This window comes from Micropterus salmoides, unplaced genomic scaffold (assembly GCF_014851395.1).
Source record: "Micropterus salmoides isolate LMB-PRFRI ecotype aquatic unplaced genomic scaffold, ASM1485139v1 Ms_hic_scaffold_13, whole genome shotgun sequence".
Taxonomy (NCBI): Eukaryota; Metazoa; Chordata; class Actinopteri; order Centrarchiformes; family Centrarchidae; genus Micropterus; species Micropterus salmoides.
In genome coordinates this window covers 27,397,895-27,417,561 of record NW_024040374.1, presented here as the reverse complement: position 1 = coordinate 27,417,561, position 19,667 = coordinate 27,397,895, and the positions used below count along the sequence as shown (strand labels likewise).

The 19,667-nt window shown below is 40.7% G+C and overlaps 1 protein-coding gene and 1 long non-coding RNA gene across 3 annotated transcripts; one reads left to right on the top strand and one right to left on the bottom strand.

The window, feature by feature from the left end:
• Nucleotides 1–10,829: 10,829 nt before the first annotated feature.
• amotl2a (angiomotin like 2a) lies at nt 10,830–19,405 on the top strand. Of its 2 annotated transcripts, none has more exons than XM_038716691.1 (11): nt 10,830–11,012; nt 11,879–12,655; nt 12,786–12,936; nt 13,489–13,633; nt 13,747–13,839; nt 15,298–15,593; nt 16,066–16,256; nt 16,350–16,451; nt 16,541–16,701; nt 17,040–17,219; nt 17,488–19,405. In XM_038716691.1, the coding sequence occupies exons 2-11, from the start codon at nt 11,940–11,942 to the stop codon at nt 17,571–17,573; spliced, it is 2,121 nt and encodes a 706-aa protein (XP_038572619.1). In that variant the 5' UTR covers nt 10,830–11,012; nt 11,879–11,939; the 3' UTR covers nt 17,574–19,405. The 2 variants fall into 2 exon arrangements, with proteins under 2 accessions (XP_038572619.1, XP_038572618.1); XM_038716690.1 differs by having other exon boundaries at nt 12,783–12,936.
• On the bottom strand, nt 12,682–15,325 carry LOC119901167. Its single transcript, XR_005444144.1, has 2 exons — nt 15,261–15,325; nt 12,682–12,927 (listed from the first exon to the last, which is right to left on the bottom strand). It is a non-coding gene; the product is annotated as an uncharacterized LOC119901167 (long non-coding RNA).
• Nucleotides 19,406–19,667: the final 262 nt, after the last annotated feature.

Genomic DNA, 19,667 nt, shown 5'->3' with positions numbered 1-19,667 from the left:
AAAGAAGGATTTGAGTTGTGATTGTTGGAGGTGGTTAAAGTTGTTTAATATAAGCCATTATTTATAAGATTTATTTGATGCTGTTGTGTACAATGCTGTCAGCATAATATGCAAAGGGTTTGGAGGGATTATCTATATATACAATTTTTTAGGCTTACTTTCTATGAGTAAGCTAATGTACTTTTCGCTCAGCCGGTCACTGGTTCTGATCTTCTGTTGATGAATGGGACTCCTGGATCTGACAGAAATGGTTCCTCTTGATCTCCACAGTCAGGGCCTGGGGATGTAATCAGGCACGTAGGACAATGCCCTATCAGTGGTCTGCAGGTCTCCTCCCACGCTTTTAACACACTCACCCTGAGCTGCACATGTTGCATTACTGAGGGTGAATTTGTATGCAAATGGAAGTACTTCCTGTCCTCTATCTACTGGGGCCAGGGTGGGATTTCCTCATTCCTGACGTCTGACCCCGCTACTCCTCTGTCTCCTTTCTCCCTTTAACTCCAGTTTACCATCTGGAGAGACAGGTTATCACAGCAAGCCTGTGGTCTCCAAGCTTGTTCAGTTTGACATGTATTTAGCTGTTCTACCAAAGCTGTTCTTTAATAAATATGAACAGGTAGATATCCTTAATAACAAGAGTGGACACAGCTACAATATAACAGCATTTCAAAGAGAAGTAAAAGGAGCACATTACATTTTGGCATGAATTGTTCAAAACTAAAGTCATCATTGTGGTTACTGACTTTACTGTTAGTTGATGGTGTTTATCTAAATACTGGCAGAGTTTTTTTATCATCAAAGTAAAAAATAAAGTAAAAAAGATTGTATTATTCTTTCTGCCCAGTTAGATTTTAGATTGGAATCACTTCAGTAAATTCTCAAATGACAAACAGCACTTTTCTCCTTTTAAATCATTGTAAGAGTCAAGCTGAGATTTTATTTTCATGTATTAATTATGGTTATATATAAAGATGCATATTTATGTTTAAAAGCAGTGGTTCTGAATGTGTCCCAAGGGTCAGAATGTGATCAAAGTTGCTGTAATTATAATTTTAATATTAACAATCAATCACATGACTGCTTGTATAGCAGCTTTTAGGTCATTGCTTTGATTTTACAGTCTGCAGCATTACTGTTTTGGTTTACAGTCCAACGCCCAACGCCAAACGGCAGACAGACAAAGTTAGCAACAAGCTGGTGAACACATTGGAACATTTAGCAGCTAAAGAGCCAGATATTTCCTTCAGGGGTTGGTAGAGACCAAAACATAGTTAAAAAGAAGAGCAAATATTGGACTTACTGTCAACAGGTGGACACAAACACAGCTTCAAATGAATGCTAATGTCACTCCCTATATCTGCTGAATGTGTAAACAGGCAGGTTTGCCACATTAACTTAAAACTTGATACTATATTAGTGTTTTCACAGCTTGTTGCTACTCCCACCAAGTGGCCAAGGGCCTAGGTATTGCGGTTTAAAAAAAATTACAGCTAACATTCGAGATGGTTTAACTGCTCACATCTCAGGTTCCCATTTTATTTATAACCTGTAATTAGCGGTCTCAAAGCCAAAAAAAAGTTGGGAACCACTGTTTTTAGTTACACTGGTGTACTCATTGTAACTCTCTGTTCCAGGTTCAGTAGTTTTAGAGTTAAAATAATTCATTTTTAACCCATATATTTAATTTTGTTAAATGTGCACAAAAGAACAATAAAAACTAGCACTGCTGTGTTACCAGTGAAGGTAAATACTTTGTTGGGGTTCAACTGTCAGCGATGAATAAAGTTTAGAATGCTCTGAGTTCACTCGCGTGTCACACTTTCTCCAGACACCACAGTGAAAATAGCAGAAATCTGCCCCAGAAATCCAAAGAAACATCCGTAATTTTAGAAAGGAATGTCACATTCCTTTGCAGTTGACTGAGCCCAGTCTTGCAGAGTGCCTCCTATCAGGAAGTGCCGCACAATGGGAGCAAATTGCCAGAAACACAAAGTCAGACATTTGGGACAGAGGTGGGGGCAGACAGAGGAAACTGTGTCAGGCGCTGCTTTCAGACAATAACCTCTGCTAGCACACTACGATTCAAGAATAATTATATCCAAGGATAAACTAAATAGCCAAATATTCTGGGGATGGACCCCTATTTAGAATGGCCTCATCAGCGTTGCAGCTATTAGTTGTCTTGTGTTAATGAGTTACCCAAATGTAAACAAATATTGATTGAGTCTAATAATATATGTATTAAAATTACATATGGAATGACATTTGTGTCACAAGTCAGATCATGTGATGGGTGAATGTGATGTGGTGGGAACAGGTTGTGCAAACATTATAAATATATGTTGTAGAGAATCTATTATCATGAAAAACAAATGTATAAGAAGAATTACTTTATTAATCCCTCTTGGGGTACATTCATCTTTACACTCTGATTGGTACTTTATTAGACACAAAAAAGAAAAGTCTATTCCGTGCTAAATAATTGAGTAAAACTGAGTGAGAGAACTCTTTATTGTGTGCTTATATACATATTAATATACATGATAGCAAACATAGAGTTTACTGTTTTTGTCAATGGAGTCTGGTGGCTTTGAACAGAGAATTATAACAACTGATTCTGGTTAAAGAAAAAGGGTGTTGCTCTTTAAAAAAAGGTCTAGGTATTCTTTCTATTATGTTGTCAGACACTTGTATAACCAGGCTGAAAAATACAGAAGTTACCCTTTAAGAGATACTCCACATGCTAACTTTTCAAACCCCAATTATATATGTGTAATGATATACTTGTAATTTATTGTGAAAAAAAAAATACTAAGTGTTATTATTTGCCCTTTACATTAAGATTTAGGAGTAATCCAATTGCAACATCAATTCAGTCCTTAAATTGATTAAATGTTAAATATGGTCTGCACTCTGGACTGATACAAATCTCACATTTTCTTCTTACTTTTGGTCCTTCCTTGTCTTAATTGTCAATCTTCTCCCCTTCTCTCCCTGTGTTTAACCCTTGCCTTCTACTATCATGGCTGTGGGATAATTAGCCCCTGTCGCAGAGGTCCACCACCTGCTCTCTGTCTGACACAGGGTCGTTTCTAGGCTTCAAGCAACACAGGCATCCATCTCAGCTCAGTGGCTGATGAGCAGATTGGGGGCAATGCACTCAGCTTGGCCATAGGAGACATCTTTATCTGGCGTGGAAGTGATGGCTTTACCCAGCCATCTGCTTCCACAGGGACTGCACCAGGCCTGCATAGCTGGGGAGGGGGCAGGCTAAGCTTAAATGCGCGAGCGCCTTCAAGCATGTTTGTAACCTGAAATTCATTGTTCACACTAGTTGTGACCGTCATTTTTGATCCACAAATGATAGTGCGGATTGAAATGGCAAGTTTTTGAGATGAGCTGATGAACAGCTGGCCTGTTAAACATTTGCTTGACAACTGTAAGTGAACTGCAGCTGATGTGACATTAAATGGTTCTTCCACCTGCTCTCAACATAATGGCTTTAAGAATTTGAACAAGAGAAATGGGAGGATTACACTTGAATAGGTCGTCTCAGTTAGGAAAACAGGTGGTAGATTTATTTTGTACAGAATGTAACTATATATTTGAGGTCTCTCTCTTTGTATTTGAAATTGTTGGCTGTATGCTTGGTCTGCTTTTTGTTTTGCTTACACTGCATTCTTGTCACAGAAGTCCATATGGTGGGGGGCTGACAGGTGCATCTGCCTGTTAGCTGGAGGGCAGGAGATAGTTTGCGCTGTGCTTTGTTTCCACTAAACATCTGCCCCTCAGCCCGAGGCCCTGTGATATTCTACTCTATAACCATCCTTTGGTTCAAAAAGTAACAATTTTTCACAAAATTTATATTTCTAGCTTTACTCTTTTATTCTGAAGCTTAGTCAGCAGCAGTGACAACGTACAACATATACATGAATAAACATATAACAATGGCTTGCAGGCTGATTTAAACTTTGTTTATACCACTTCTTGTTGCCTAAACCTTCTTTCAGATGCACTATTTTTTCAATAAACATTAGGCAGCATTCAAAATAATGCTCATGTTGTCTGTTGACACAAGGTCTGTGTTGTGAGCCAAGCACAAGTTGCTGGTTTTCCTGAAATGGCTAAATTGAGCTAAACACCTTCCAAAGGGTTCCGCAACAGTGACGGTAAGGAATGTTTGGACATCAACTGTTCTGAGTATTTACACAACACAAATCTCGCATTTGTCCATTTAGTTTCATTAAAGCTGTGATATGTGTTATCACGTGAATATTTTGGGATTTAGAAGGCCTGTAAATCTTATTTTGGCTTGTCATTTTATAAGTAATTTATTATTACAACAGCATTCTCCATTATACAGTATGAGTATCACACATTCAGCATTTCCCCGGTGTTAAATTTTGCGTGTGGGTGTTTAATATTGCTCCACAAACAAAACCATTATAAGAAGAAGCCAAACATGATCTTGTGGACATGTGAATGTAAATAATAGTAGCAGCATTTGAATGTGTTGATTTGGTTCACACCTCCTCCACAGAGCGAGTCTTTGTTCACTGTGTAGATGTGAAGCGCTGATTGGTTCAAAAGCTGCTATTGTGTTTAATGCAGCAGAAGAGATGACCCTTACCTGCATTTGAAGGTTTGCTGCCAGGACACTTTGGCTAAAATGTTGAATAAGAACCCTTAATCATTTTCATTAGGAATTTTTGTTCATCTTTTACATTGATCTATAAATAGATACAGGGTGGGTTAGTATAAGATTAAGACATATTAAAACCAGTTTCACTCATTGTTCCTAAATTGGTTTATTTAAGTGTATTTTCAACAGAAACTCCTAAATTGATCCAGAAGAGCAAAAATCCGATGTGACATGTGGTTACATGTATGTTGGTGTGGCCGTCAGGAGATTATCTTAATCAATTCTGGACTGGCTAGAACAGATTTGTTTAGGCAAATGAGGCAGCAGGATGTTGGTGTAGCTGCAGAGATGACTACCACCACAGCAGTTGCTCTCTGACCCCTGGCTAAAGCAAATGGCCAGCAGCCTCCTGTCAACCGCTTACAGGTCAGCACTGGACTTATTAGATAGATCAATACATGTATAATTTAACATTAATGCAATACCGAATACCACATAATAATGCACTATAATTTAGCTGTAAGCAGTAAGGGCACTCTTTTAGCTAAGATTATTACTTGATAACATAGATTATTAAACACATGAACAAATCCTTACAGTGTGTTATAAAAAATTTAATAACTGTTCAATTAACTACAAATATTTAGTTGTGCTTTTTAAACTTTTTAAACAGGGCAGGCTAATGCATTGCTTAGTGATGTGATCTTTTGTTTCAATAACAAGTAGTGTAAGACAATTTGAAATTCAGTCATTTCATTGCAGTTCTTAAATCCAGTAATGTGTTTGAGATGTTGAAGGGTTGATATCACTTTCCTATCTGTGTACCTTTAGTAGACAGAACACTGTGGGATGTTGTAGCTTGGCTAGAGGTGTGGGAAAGTGGTTATCTTCCGCTAAAAGAGGAGAAATTTGCCCCCCAGAAAGTAAATGTAAAGGTTATCTTATTCACATTTTGTGTCTTTTTAGCCTGTAGCTAGTCACCTGTTGCTGTGTCTACATTTGGTTGATAGCTAACATTAGCTGTTGGTGATCATAAAATACTTGCTTAATGAGGCTGCTTGTTAAACCACAATGTCTTTTTTTTCTACTTCTAGACATGTTAAATGCAGAAGATGTGATGTGTGGGTGTGGAATCTTTGGAGTTGTTTAAAGGCACCTTTGACACATACGGGCTGAGTATCAAAAGTAAATGGACTGTACTTGTATAGCGCGTTCACCCATTCACACACTGATGGAAGTGGCTACCATGCAAGGTGCTCATCTGAAACAGAAACTAATACATTCACACACAAATTCACAATTTTGGGTTCAGTATAGTACTTGCCCAAGGACTCTTCAACATGCAGACTGGACAAGTCAATGATCGACCCGCAGATCTTCTGTTTAGCAGATGGCCCACTCTTCCTCCTGAGCCACAGCCACCCAGCCAGGTAAAGTTACAAGTTACTAATTTTGCTGTTGACTTTTTAAATGAGTACTAAGTGATGAGTAATTGATTACATTTTTTAAGTAAATTTGTTGAAAACATAATATCTTTACAACATTGTGCTATTAAGTATTTATTAATTGTTGTACACCTGTTGTCCAAAACAGAGTCATAATGAACTAAACTACAGTAAGAGCTATGTAGCTTATTTTTAAAATGTGCTGGTGATGTGAAACACTGCTTCTTTTTTTTTGTCAACCACCATCTCAAATGCCACCTGCTTTGATCTGTTTTGTGTCCATATGTGGAAAAAGGTACATGATATAGTGGAAGCAAATAGCATAGCAAAATAACATTGCTCCATCAGATTGTTAAATTCATTATTTTCTTATTAATTTGTAGGTTGTGTTCACCAAACAGTTGAAGAAACTGCAACACTTGAATCCCAAATTGTCACTACATTGTTGTACTATAACATGAAAGACAATCATGTAGATCAAACTGTGCTGAATTCAGTGAATCAAATCTAGTTAAATTTAGTTGAGCTGACCAGAGTAGAACCACTGAAACGATGACCCCACAGGACAGTCATGAAAAATATGCGTTGTTGCCTTATCTTTAAACAGCATCACCCACAGGCGTAGTCCTGTTCAGAGTTCCTCACTGGTTCAGTGTGGCTTGTTTGCTTTTATGGTTAAGTGAGGAATTTCTTGTGTCACCAGGTGTGAGACCTGCAACAAGCCAGACTTGTGTAAATGTTGTTCACCTCCGGTCTTTTCACAGTCCCCAAAAATGGCTGCTGAGGTTTGTTGAAACACTCAGTTTGTGATAGGAAGCAAACATATCATGTCTGTTAATCCGTTTTTAAATTGTCTGACCAATAGAAACTTATAAGAGACCAATAACTTCAGCAAAAGAAAGTCCCCAAAAAATCAGAATTAAGTCTAATCAACTCACTTTATTTCTAGAAGTCATTCTTCATAGCTATTGTCTACAAAGCAAAGTTGTGCTTATGATTTAGGACAGCAGTATTATTCATTAGAGAACCCCCCCGTTAAAATGAAAATGTCAGTGGCTGCTGGTTGCCCTCCTGTCGTCCCCAGTAAAGGAGCAGACTGGAGGTTGGTCAGACCCCATGGACATGGTAATGTGAGGAATGCGGCCATTTCCTCCATTGCAGGAAAACAAAAGGAGCTGCTGAAGCGCCTAGCTTGTCCCACCTCACATAACAAGGCTGCCGCTCCCAGATCCCAGTCTGTATTGTGTTAACCCAGTCAGCATAGTCCACCCCATTAACAGGTTCAAATGGCTGATTTTAAATGTCACTCTTGTCGGCAAATGTGTTTGGAAAAAAAGTTAAAGTCTGTTTGATAAAGCTGAAATGACAAACATGGTGTATAATATGTCTTCAGTTAAACCTTACATCCCTTGGGAAAGTGTGTACTGTACCAACCTACATGCCTCTAGATTTTGGGAAATATGACTCACTTGCTTGTTCAGAGTTAAATGAAAAGATTGATGCCAATTTCATGTCTGTATACTAAATATGAAGCTGCTGCCAGCTAGCTTACCTTAGCTTGATATCTGAAACAAAGGGAATCAGCTAGCCAATCCAATGGTACAAAATATCGCCACAAAGTGTTTTAATACTTTTGTTTTACTAGGTAACAAACAACTAAGATCATGTTTAAACTGTGAGCTGCACCTCCTGATCGGGGTGCGTGAGAGTTGAAGTTGGGGAGACGTGAGGCAAAGATACTGGCTGAGGTGAAAAGGACAGGGTTATAACAGTTTTCTAAAAACAACTGGAAGTTAGGTATTGTAGTTTGGCCAGCTCACCATCTTGGACAGCAACAACATCAGCAACAGTGGCCGTGACACACAGCTCATGGGGACAAGTAAGGTACTTTAAAATGCATTGCGCCCAAATGCTGTAATCATAATCTTTCTTTGGGTCATATCTCAGACAAATCCAAACACAGAGACATGATACACATAATTTTAGAATCAGTGAGACTTAACAGCCAATAACATTGCTAAAAATCATAGAAATCACTTTTTTTTTTTACTATTCCTTTAGAAGTAGATTTGTTTCTGTTCTTTTCTGTTTGCTAATTTGTGAGATTATATAAGGAAGTGACTCTTGTTGTGTGTGATGTCAGTCTGATTCAGTCTCTTCCAGTCTTAATATCTGTAATTCACCTCTGATTTAAAATGACGTGTTGACAGAACGTAATAGGTTCTCACTAAATGAGATACAGATTGAATTTCCAGGTAATGGAATCACACAGTCATTCATTTAAATATAAACCTGATGTGGTTGACATTGAGTGGAGTCATAAAAAAGAATAATGTCGACTTGTTCAGCAGGTTTAGCACTGATTAATTTTGTCTATCAGTGCAGACTTTGCTGTGTATGTTCAAAAAGACTTCAGAGTTTCAGAAAAAGATTTTCCAAATAACATGACACTTGTATACTGTATCAGAAAATGCAACACTAATGACACCCTGTATATCACTTTGTAGATTTTCTAATCAACCTACCAGTCATCTTACCTCTTGGCAATAACCATACAGATTCTATATATTGATAATAATGCACAGTTTTCCACTGAACAAATGAAATGTCTGTGTCATGTCGCTCTCTGTGTAGCTTCTCACTTTGGCTGGAGATGACACCGCTCAACAGAAATGCTTCGCGAGGTCCACTAAACTGGACTGAATGACACAATGCAGGGCTGATGAATGTGGCCCATTGTTGCTAATATATAGTTTCACATTCTTCACTTATATGACATCTTAAAAAAGAATAGTTCGACACAGATTGATACTGCTGTCTTTTCTGTACACTAAATATGAAGTTTGGCTTCGTTCAGCATACAGACAGGAAGCAGCTAACCAGGCTCTGTCCAAAGGTTGAGACAAGTAACACGTTACATCTTGTTTGTTTGATACGTGCAAAAACGACCGCAACTTCTTGCTAGTTGCCTGGCACTCTTGTGATGAGTCTCCAGGAAGAGACTGGCCAAGGAACAGAATAACCCCCTGTCAAACACAACTTATTTGTATAGATTAAAAAAACATGAGACAGTGTGCATTTGTACTGTATCAAACTTTCAACAATGTGAATGCAAAATGTCAAACCAATCTTTAAGTGAGCTGCAGCACTGTACATTATAGTGCCATTAAAATGGTTCATAGTACAGCAAGGTGTTATAAACCTCTTGCTTATCTTGTTGACCCAGATGAATCATGGAAAAGGCAAAACCTGCTGATTTTTATCAGTTGTTGAGGTAATCAGCATTCTTGAGCGACTGTTGGCCTTCAACTGCCATGCAAATCAGCAGGTGGATGCTTGCCTGTGAGTGTTTTGAGATAAAGTAACCTGAGCGCCTGCACCGCTTTAACAAGAGAACACTTGTTTACACCCCACAACCTCCACCACCACATTAAGATGATCCTTTCTATGCAAAAAAGGCTGCACTCAATGACAATACTATCCAATACTACAACCCAACCCCCACTGCTAGCTGATCCCAGGGTCTCCATCTACATGTGTATGAAGTGTATAGGCTAGTGGTGGAGGGGAGAACAGCAGATGGCAGGGCTGCCCCCGTCATGTCTGCTTTTTGGGGAGAACAATGGATCTCTCAGAGCTCTTATTAAAGGAGGGGAAGGGGATTTTAGTCCACGGACAGCTGGCAGGCAGCATGCTTCACACCCGCCCCTCTCCCTCTGTGTCCACACACAGACACACACTCTGCAATTAACTGGCACGGGCCACGGCTTAAATATTTACCAGGCACATGCAAACATGCTGTTCAAGAAAATAACGATTAATCCGTGTCTCAATTATATGACAGCACTTTTTTCATCACTGTCATTTCTATCATGCAAAGCACATTTAAAATCCACCATGCCCTACTGTTCTGCTTTAATTAACACAAATTATAATGAGGACTCAATATCCCATATTTATGTTTAGGATTATCGATTATCAGTCGATTATTTGATTAGTTGTTCAATCAAGCAAAAATGTCAACCATGCTTTGTTTTCAGCTTTGCTCTTTCACTGTTTACCAAATAACCTTTGGGTTTTGGACTGCTGGTTGGACAAAAGAAAGAGTTCTGGGAATTTAAGATTAGCTTTTTCACAATTTTCTGACATTTTATAGGCTAAAAGATCAAATTTAAAAGATTAATGGTTAAGTGAAACAGCAGTTAGCTGCAGCCTATTATTTTTTACCACTAAATGAGAGCTTGAGACTGTGTGTGTGTTTAGTTAAATATCATCATCATCTTGACTACCCTCCCCCCCAAACACACACAGAACTCCCTATATATCATCATATTTCTGAATATTACATTCCCAGAGTATTTCAACAAATACTTTATGACAGTGAGGTTGTAATGTTTTACTGTATGTTATGTTCTTTTTATCTCCTGCAGTCTCGCAATAGCATTCCTGTGTTGCTCCTAAAACTGTAAGGACTCCTATAACTTCAAGAGCAGCAGGAACTTAACATTCCGCAAACCACGAAACAACAACAACAACAACAACATGCTCGTTTACATGACACAAGCAGCCAGCTGAGGTCTTGCTGCTTGCTCTGAATCCAATTTTTGAGCAGCCCCCCTCTCGCCCCGCCTCACCTCTCTCCCTCTCGTCCTCCTCCTCCCCCGTGCTCTGCTTTTGATCCCACAGGGACTTGGAGCCTTTACATTCCAGTCATTCCAGCCGCAGCGAACAATCAACCCTCAGTTATTTATTCGTGCAGCTCGCAGCTTCGCTCTGCTCAGTCTGCTGCTGGCCGCCGGTGCGCACACACGCGTGGAGGAGCTCAGAGGAAGAAAATCGGTAAACTTGTGTTGAATTGAGCGCAGAAAACTGTGAGACTACGCCACCGTTAACTGTTTCGTGTGTGATGAGACTATAATTTGGTAAGTTTCACGCTTTGTTTTCCCAAAGTGTATCTCGGCAGGGTTGTGTTTGGATGCTTGGTTAACTAGAAATCCCTGTGGCACGGATTTATTTATTTTTTGTTTGCATGGCGCAGTAATAATATTTGATTCATTATGTGAGTTTTCAATGGGAGTTGTCATGTTTTGTTTAAAACTGAGTCCTGGTGGAACTGGTTTATTTATAAATTTTATCTAGTGAACTGTATTTCATGTGTTTACTTTATAAAGTGCCATTAAAAATGGTAAATAGTACAACAAGTACACATATCCAATGAGTGAAATTAAATTAATCTCACAAAGTGCAGTTTTTGCCTTTAAAGCCTCTCATTAGGATTTTATCACATTAATTCCCACAGCGGGCTTTTTTGTAAGTTGAGCATGTTACATGTCTCAGTGTGTTTCCTGTAGGATCATATGTTGGAGCTGTAACTTACATCATTGTAGTTTATGTCAACTTTGGGAAATCTATTCCATTCGTTGAGTTTGTGGGAAGTCTGTGATGTTTATAGCAACTGTTTAGTATTACACTTCTGTCTGACTGGGGAAAGTTATGCTTTAGAGTGCATGGCCAATAAAACTGGATCTGCACTGACATCACTGTCTGGGGTATTTCCAGCAACAGCTCATGCACTTACAACAGAAGTCAGTCAATAGAAGTTTGTAAATTAATTGGGAAGAATTCATTGGCATTTGCTTGTAGCTCACAAGTGAAATAGTACCATTGATCATTGAACGATTGTGAAGATAACAATAGGGTTGAGGAACCTCAAATAGTGAGCTGATGAGATCAAATGTAACGTGTTGTGCAGTGCTAAGTCTGATCAAGAATCTTATTTTTCCTTCAGATTTGTGATTCGTGAAGTGCCCAAACTGTTGGTTTTTTTTGCTCATTTCCCACTGACTGAAATGAAAACTGCTGAAGATTCATCTGGAACGGTCCTACACCGTCTCATCCAAGAGCAGCTCCGCTACGGGAACCTGACGGACACTCGCACACTTCTTGCTATCCAGCAGCAGGCCCTGCGTGGAGGCAGCAGCGGCGGGGGCACAGGCAGTCCTCGCTCCTCTCTGGAGAGCCTGACTCAGGAGGAGTCCCAGTGCATCCAGATGTTAAAACGACAGGACCCTCAAGGCCAGGAGCACCAGGGGGACTGCCTGCACTCAGAGAGCCAGGTGTGCCATCTGTACCAGCTCCATGGAGAGGAGCTACCCACTTATGAGGAGGCCAAGGTTCACTCCCAGTACCTGATCTCTCAGCAGGCGGAGCAGGAAGGGCCCAGCATGGACATAATGGGGGGTCGCAGTGAGGGACAGTGGGATTTGAAGAGGGAGCACGCTCGCTCTCTCAGTGAGAGGCTCATGCAGCTTTCTCTGGAGCGGAACGGACCTAGACACAGTCTGGCTATGAGCTCTTCCCACAGCTATCCACAGCTATATAATAATAATGTTACAAACACTGTGGCACCTGAGAGGCAAGGGGCCCAGCAGTGTGTAGACCAGCGAGGGCCACCCCCGGACTATCCTGTCTTTGCCAGACTTCCTGGATATATGCTCAGCCACTCACAGGAGCATGGACAGTACTACAGAGACCCACCTCCCCCCTTCTACTCACAGCATCACAGGTAATCACAACAGATGAAGGACACAATGGAATTATGATTTAATTTATTTAACTATTCTTTCGCTCAGTATTTCCAGGATGGTGTGGTTTGAGCAGTGTTGTAATGAATTACTCATGTCTCCCCTCAGCAGATATGTGTCTACCCAGTCTCAGATGGCTCACAACAGCATCACCGCAGCCTCCAGCAATAACTCAACTCAGACTGACGTGTTGATGCGGGAGAATGAGCGACTCAGGAAGGAGCTGGAGGTCTACGTCGAGAAGGCCGCCAGGCTGCAGAAGGTGAGAGAAGAAGGTGGTGCGATGAATTTAGCTGTTGGCTCATAGAAGGCATGGAAGTTGTAAAAAAACAGTTATTTCTTGATAGTACATGTCAGGGTCATATGCCGTATGGCAGTAAATGAATATGCACAGGAGAGAGATCCCGGTGATTGGTTTATTAGATTTATTTCATGGTATGTGACTTTTCAAAAATGCGATCTACCAGTTAGGTGTTGAGAGTTTTCTCCTCATTCCAGCCTCTGGAATGCTTCCAACACATCCTAGCCCCTTTGTCTTTCAAACATGCTGGCATATTGCCATGAAAGGAGGTAAATGCCTCGACACCTGGGACCCACAAGTGTTCACTCAGGAATGTTGATTCCCACTTTTCAGTTGCGCATAGTGTTAAAAGGCCATTTGTCTGCAGGCAGTGAAAAACACAAAGGGCAGCTTTTTGTAGAGATGACTAATTAGCCTCTTTGATATTAACAACTGAAACATAAACCACAGTCCAGACAATCAATGGGAATGCCTCTCCCAGAGACTGATCATTGTCTCATATTTTCTTCACAGTTGGAGTTGGAGATTCAAAGGATCTCTGAAGCTTATGAGACTCTGATGAAAGGCTCTGCCAAGCGGGAGACTCTGGAGAAAACAATGAGGAATAAACTAGAGGCAGAGATTAAGAGGATGCATGACTTTAACAGAGACCTGAGAGGTATGTGCCTGTTCATTCTGTTGTGACCAAAACTGTCCAGGTAATGGACAGCTTGCTTTTAAACGTAACCAGTGTGTGTAATCGTCGTGTTTTGTTTGTTATCCTCATTACAGAACGACTTGACACAGCTACCAAACAGCGAGCGGCCAAGGAGGCAGAGTGTACAGACCAGAGGCAGCATGTCTTTGTTAAACTGCTGGAGCAAAGTAAGTTTATGTCTGCATCAGAGAAATATTAGAGAAACTGTCTTCTCATAGCTTGGTTCATGACAGAAAAGAGTGAAATTAATTGTTCTTATGTAATTTATTTATAGCTTTGGCAATATTTTTGCTACACATTCATGTCAATAAAGCTGAATTGAATTGACAAAAGTAGGAAGACATTCAAGATCTGCTTTAAAAAAAAAAAAAAAAAAAAATCAGATTTGACAAATCAGACCGCCCTGTGAATCTCTTAACAATGGCAGAACATAGTTTAGGAGGGATTGGTTTCCTCAGAGAGGTGGCGTGTTTTAAATACTGTGGCCCTGCATGTTGGGACACAGATGGTTCGATCTTTGAGTTACTCTTGGCACTTAGATGCCAGCCATTTTTTGTAGCTGTAGTAAATGTGGCCTGGATTCCAGGAATTTATTTTAGGTATTTCAGGCTGTTCTAGCCCCCTCTGCTCAGTTTTGCGTCTGTGCTGACTTCCCTCCTCAAGGGGAACTAATAAGTCTAGGACTTCAGGGCGTCCAGGCCCAACTCAACATGACCCCTGGCTACTTCACTCTCCTTGTTTGGGCATACCTCATGGTTTAATGTGAATATTTTATTTCCTCCTTTTCTGTTTTGTGCAGGGATATGCTGTAGCATAAACCCAGCAAACCTCAGTTTGCTTGTCTTTTTATTTGCCAATAAGTAATGGCTGGAATGACAATTGCACTTTGCTGGGTATTTTAAACAGCTACATTTGTTTTAAGTCATAAGCATTTGCTTTTCCTGAAAACAGGAGCAAAACCACATTGAAACTGGCATGTGTAGTTTATTTATTTATTGTGTTACAAAGACCACTTGAATTATATTTTGAGCTGCTTGTTTACTTCAAGTCCGTAGAAGCATTCCAGAGCTTTTCCCAGTACAAAGCTATGCCTGTGTGCATAAGTGGATAAGAGAAGAAGTCTGCATTCCCTCCACAGGCATGCACTCCTGTTGTGTAATCAACCCCACTTTTAAAATGGCACAACATTGTCTGTTTTGTCTAAAAGTTTTCATTAAAACATGGACTAGCTTTTTAATTGGTAAATGAGAAATATTCAACAAATTCACTGTACAGCAATCTAGCTGTAACTCTGATTCAATTTTATTTACGTAATATGGTGTCAACTGGTCTGTGGTTGAACCACATGCCTTGATGGCAGTATGTAAATGTTTCTTGGTGGGTCACATTCCATTCAAAACAGAACTACCAGAGCTTACCTAGCCACTGGACTGACTCGATCAAAGGCCAATGAATATTCTTGATATAGAGCATCCCTTCTTTAGCATTAATTTGACTTCTTCTACTAGGCTGCTATATTCCCAGGACAAAATGAGATGATATATTCCCAAGCTCTTATCTTCCAGGATCATGTCACTGTTACTCTTACCGCCATTCACCTCTGTTTTCCCCTTTCTCTATCTTAGATGAAGAGCAGCAGAGGGAGCGAGAACAACTGGAGAGGCAGATACAGCATCTGCGCATCTCCGGGGAGGAGTGCCAGCGGAGGCGGGAACTGCTTGAGCAGGCCCTGGCCTCGGCGCAGGCCCGCAACCGGCAGCTGGAGGAAGAACTGCAGAGGAAAAGAGCTTATGTGGAGAAAGTGGAAAGGCTGCAGAGCGCACTGGCTCAGCTGCAGGCAGCGTGCGAGAAGAGGGAGACGCTCGAGTTGCGCCTGCGCACACGACTGGAGCAGGAACTGAAAAGCCTCAGGGCACAACAGGTGAAGCGTCATTACAGTGACTTGTGTTTTATGTCTGTAATTTATAGGAAGAGTTCAACATTTTGGAAAAAATGCTTGTTTGCTTTCTAGTCGAGAGTTAGACGAGAAGATACCACTCTCAGGTCTGAACGCTAAATGTGAAGCTAGAACCGGGGGTTGATTAGCTTAGCATAAGGGCTGGAAGCAGGGGGAATAATAAGCAGGTCATTAATCTTGTTTGTTTAGTCCATACAAAAACAATTTGAAGTGATGGTAGGCAGAATTTTTTTTTGTTTGTGGGCAGGGCAAGACAGATTTTCCCTACTTTATGCTAAGCTGATTGGCTACTGCTTTGTAGCTAGCATACAGGTATGAGAGAGGTATCAATCTTTTAAACCTGACTCAGGCAAAGAAAGCGACTAAAATGTCAAACTATTAAAGGTGTTTGTTTCCCTGGAAGCCTAATTCTAACAACTGTTGTCTATTATCTCAGTCTCAGCACCAGGCAGCTGACCTCACAGCTCCAGAACTGAGTTCCTCCACGTTGCATCAGCAGCTGAGGGAGAAAGAGGAGCGTATTCTGGCCCTGGAGGCAGACATCACCAAGTGGGAGCAAAAGTACCTGGAGGAGAGCACCATGAGGCAGTTTGCAATGGATGCGGCTGCCACTGCTGCAGCACAGAGGTACGATAATACAGTGAAAAAAAAACTAAGATAAAAACATCTTATTATTCAAGTTTAGGGACGTTTTTTAACAGACCTCTATTTTCTTTGCAGAGATACAACCATCATCAATCATTCACCTCGACATTCACCAAACAGCAGTTTTAATGAAGACCTTCCTTTGTCGAGTCATAGACATCAGGAGATGGAGAACAGGTATGCATCTTTCCGCGCCCTTTTCAGATACTAGTTTATGCCTGCTTCTCGGGGGTTTTCTGATCTAATGGTGTATTCCATGTTATCAGGATCCGTGCACTTCATGCTCAGCTCCTGGAGAAGGACGCTATGATAAAAGTCCTCCATCAGCGCTCCAGATGGGAGCAGGGCAAGCTGGAAAGACAGGGGCTTCGTCTCGCGAGGTCTGTCCCCTCTATCAACACTGTTACCAGCAGCACGGAGAGTAAAGGTGAGCGCAAGATGTTTTCCACCATACTTCAGGCTTCAACATAGAGGAATTTTGAGTCTTTATTGACACATGCTATCAAGCGACAACTGGCAGACTAGTCAGCGTCGCCAGACAGAATGTACACTTTCTATAAAAAAGCAGGGAGTAGGTGACAACCCTTTCGTGTCCCTCAAATAGACAACATGTTTTTAAACCGGAATGCATATCATCTCTCGCTCCAGAATAGCCTGATCCAGAATAGTCATGGGAAGAACTCCGCAGGGCAGATGTTAAGGAGTGTGTAAATGTGGATGAAAGCGGGCAATTAAGCAGCCTCCTCTCTTTGTCTGCGTTTGTAGGAAAGAGCCTCTCAGATGACCAGACAGGTGCTGCTGCGCTGCAACGGCAACCCCGCATGGTGCCCAGGGGCCCGAGCCGAGACTGCAGCACCCAAAGTGACGAGGCCCCGCAGGAGCCTGAGCTCACAGCGGAGCCTAGCAAGCTAAAGACCTCTGAGGCGATCTCAGCAGCTACCACTGGTGAGTTTATTGCATTGTTAAGCACTTGACACTCAATCACCAACACAAAAGCTACGGTCCTTTGATCCTTAACCTAATTGACCACTGTTTAAAGTGTAACCAGATTCTGGATCAGGACAGACTACAGACGTACTGTTGAAACAAGTTAAGACCTTGTTAGTAAAATTAAACAAGGTTGTGGGCTTTGCAAATACCAAGCATTGCAGTTGTATTTACTTTAGCATACCAAAGTTGTTTTTCTAATCTGCTAATTTTATCTTCACTGTAGACACATCAGAGGAGCCAATGGCACCACTCAAGACATTCAAGAGCATCAGCAGCTCAGATGCAGAGGTGGTTGAAATCCTCATTTGAGTGCTCACTACAGCTGACATAAGTGAAAACAGTGACAGCCAACGATGACGACGAGACTTTTGGCCAAGGTGTTAAAAGGCTTTCCTCGATGTCTGGCCACAAGTAAAGAAAGGATGACCGTCTGATGGCAATCTGAATTAACATGCAGAGTCCAGAATATGGCACCATTTGGAAAGGAGAGCTGAGCTTTCCTTCTACTGCACAATTCACAAACTCTCACATTTGTCCCACGAATCAGAATTCTTCATGGTACCTGGATAGTATTCTGCATTATGAGAGGAATTGGGCTCCTGGTTGTGCATATAAATATGTTGCGCATGTTACTTTTTTTGTTATGTATTGTATTTATATTTGTAAATGCTGCTCATATTATGATGTTACTTTTATGTTTGAGAGGGGAGAAGAACAAGGGCTGCTCGTCGTGCTCTGCTCCACTTAAGTTATATACAAACATACTCACTTTTCTCGATTATGTGCATCTATGTTTTGTTTGGTTTATTTTGAATTTCTAGTAGCAAGCCTATTACCATCCTCTGAAAGTAATGGGAATATTTATGAAATGACTCAGTATAAGCATCCTCTATGTTCCCATGCCGTGTTTGAGGATTATTCTGTTTAACAGAACTACTCAAACCTAAATTAACAGTTGCTTCTCACTTTAATATACATTTGGGTCCTTGCTCACAGCTCAGCTGAGGATTTGGAAACTTCCCTTGAATGCGGAGCCCACAGAATGCCTGCTCGTTTCTCTCTTAAAAAAGCCTGCGAAGATTGATTCACTCTTTCACGGGGGCTAATTTTCCAGATCCCAGGTTAATGTTTGGGACCTCAGATGGCGACTGCCCAGCATTTCGCTCCCTTCCACTGTCACGCTGGAGATAATCTTTTCACATTCCCTCGCTGAGGGAATGCTCCCGTTAAAGAAAAAGGCTATCTAAAGTCTGACCCCTCTCCCTTGTTAAAATGACACGCATTCTCCACATGACTCCTTTCTGAGAGCTGGCTATTTCTTCTGAGCCGTGGTAGCTGGTTCTACCACGGGCATTGAAATGGTCAACTAAAATTGGCCTGCATTTGCTACTCTATTTGTTGTCCCCATCACTGTGTTATATTCAGCTGTGTTTTCTCAAGTATCTCACATTTCTGAGTGGACTATATCCTTAATGTGGAATCTTCTATTTATTTCTCCCTGTATAGTGTAGGATCACTGAACACTGCTGAATGTAGACCCCTGTTTTCCAGGAATGTGTTTTGTATTTAACTGGAATGTGCCAGAATTCAGATTAGTTTTACTCTTTTGAGGGGAATACCGCTAAAATTCAACATCAGTGGATTTGAGAAAAGGCTAATGTATGGGTCACAAACTCTAGTTAACTGTCAGGTTCCACCATGACAACATCATCAATAGGCGTATTGTTTGAAGTCCAACAAATGACATGTGAAATCTCCAATTTGACTGGTATTCCCCTTCAAGCTTTTTCATCATGTTTCCCGTCACAATGCGTTTGCTGGTCAATGCAATCTGTCCGTTTGAGGAAATGCCCTTCACTTTGTTTGGAATGTGTTTACATGAATGGCTATTTGAAGTGAGAAAAGTTAATATATTTTGTAGTTGTTTTCATTTTATACTTTGTTTTGTTTTCTGGTGCCAAAGATGTACTCTACTTTTAAGTTATAACCGACAACAAATACAAAAGGTTCTGTTAAGGTGCCTTGCTTCAGCTGGTTGACCCATTTTGATGTTGCTGTGAACTTTGGTAAAGGAAACATTTGTATGTATGCCATAACATTTCACTTTAATAGATTAAAATTCTAATATATGTCTCATAAAAGGCTTCCTGTTTTCATTTGTCACACTGGTTAAATACAGAACATGCATTGGAGTCACAAAATCACAAAAACCATGAATCTCCAAATTGAGTGATTTGAATTAGATTTTTTTCTTTTGCACTAAAGGATTAGCAGTTCCTTTTATAGGTTGAGAAAATCATCCTATTTCTTAAGTTAATGCATCATCACAAAGCTGAAAACAGCTGTTTTTCTGAGCTCATGAGATACATGGTTCTCACAGTACAGCAACACTACAAACGTGAT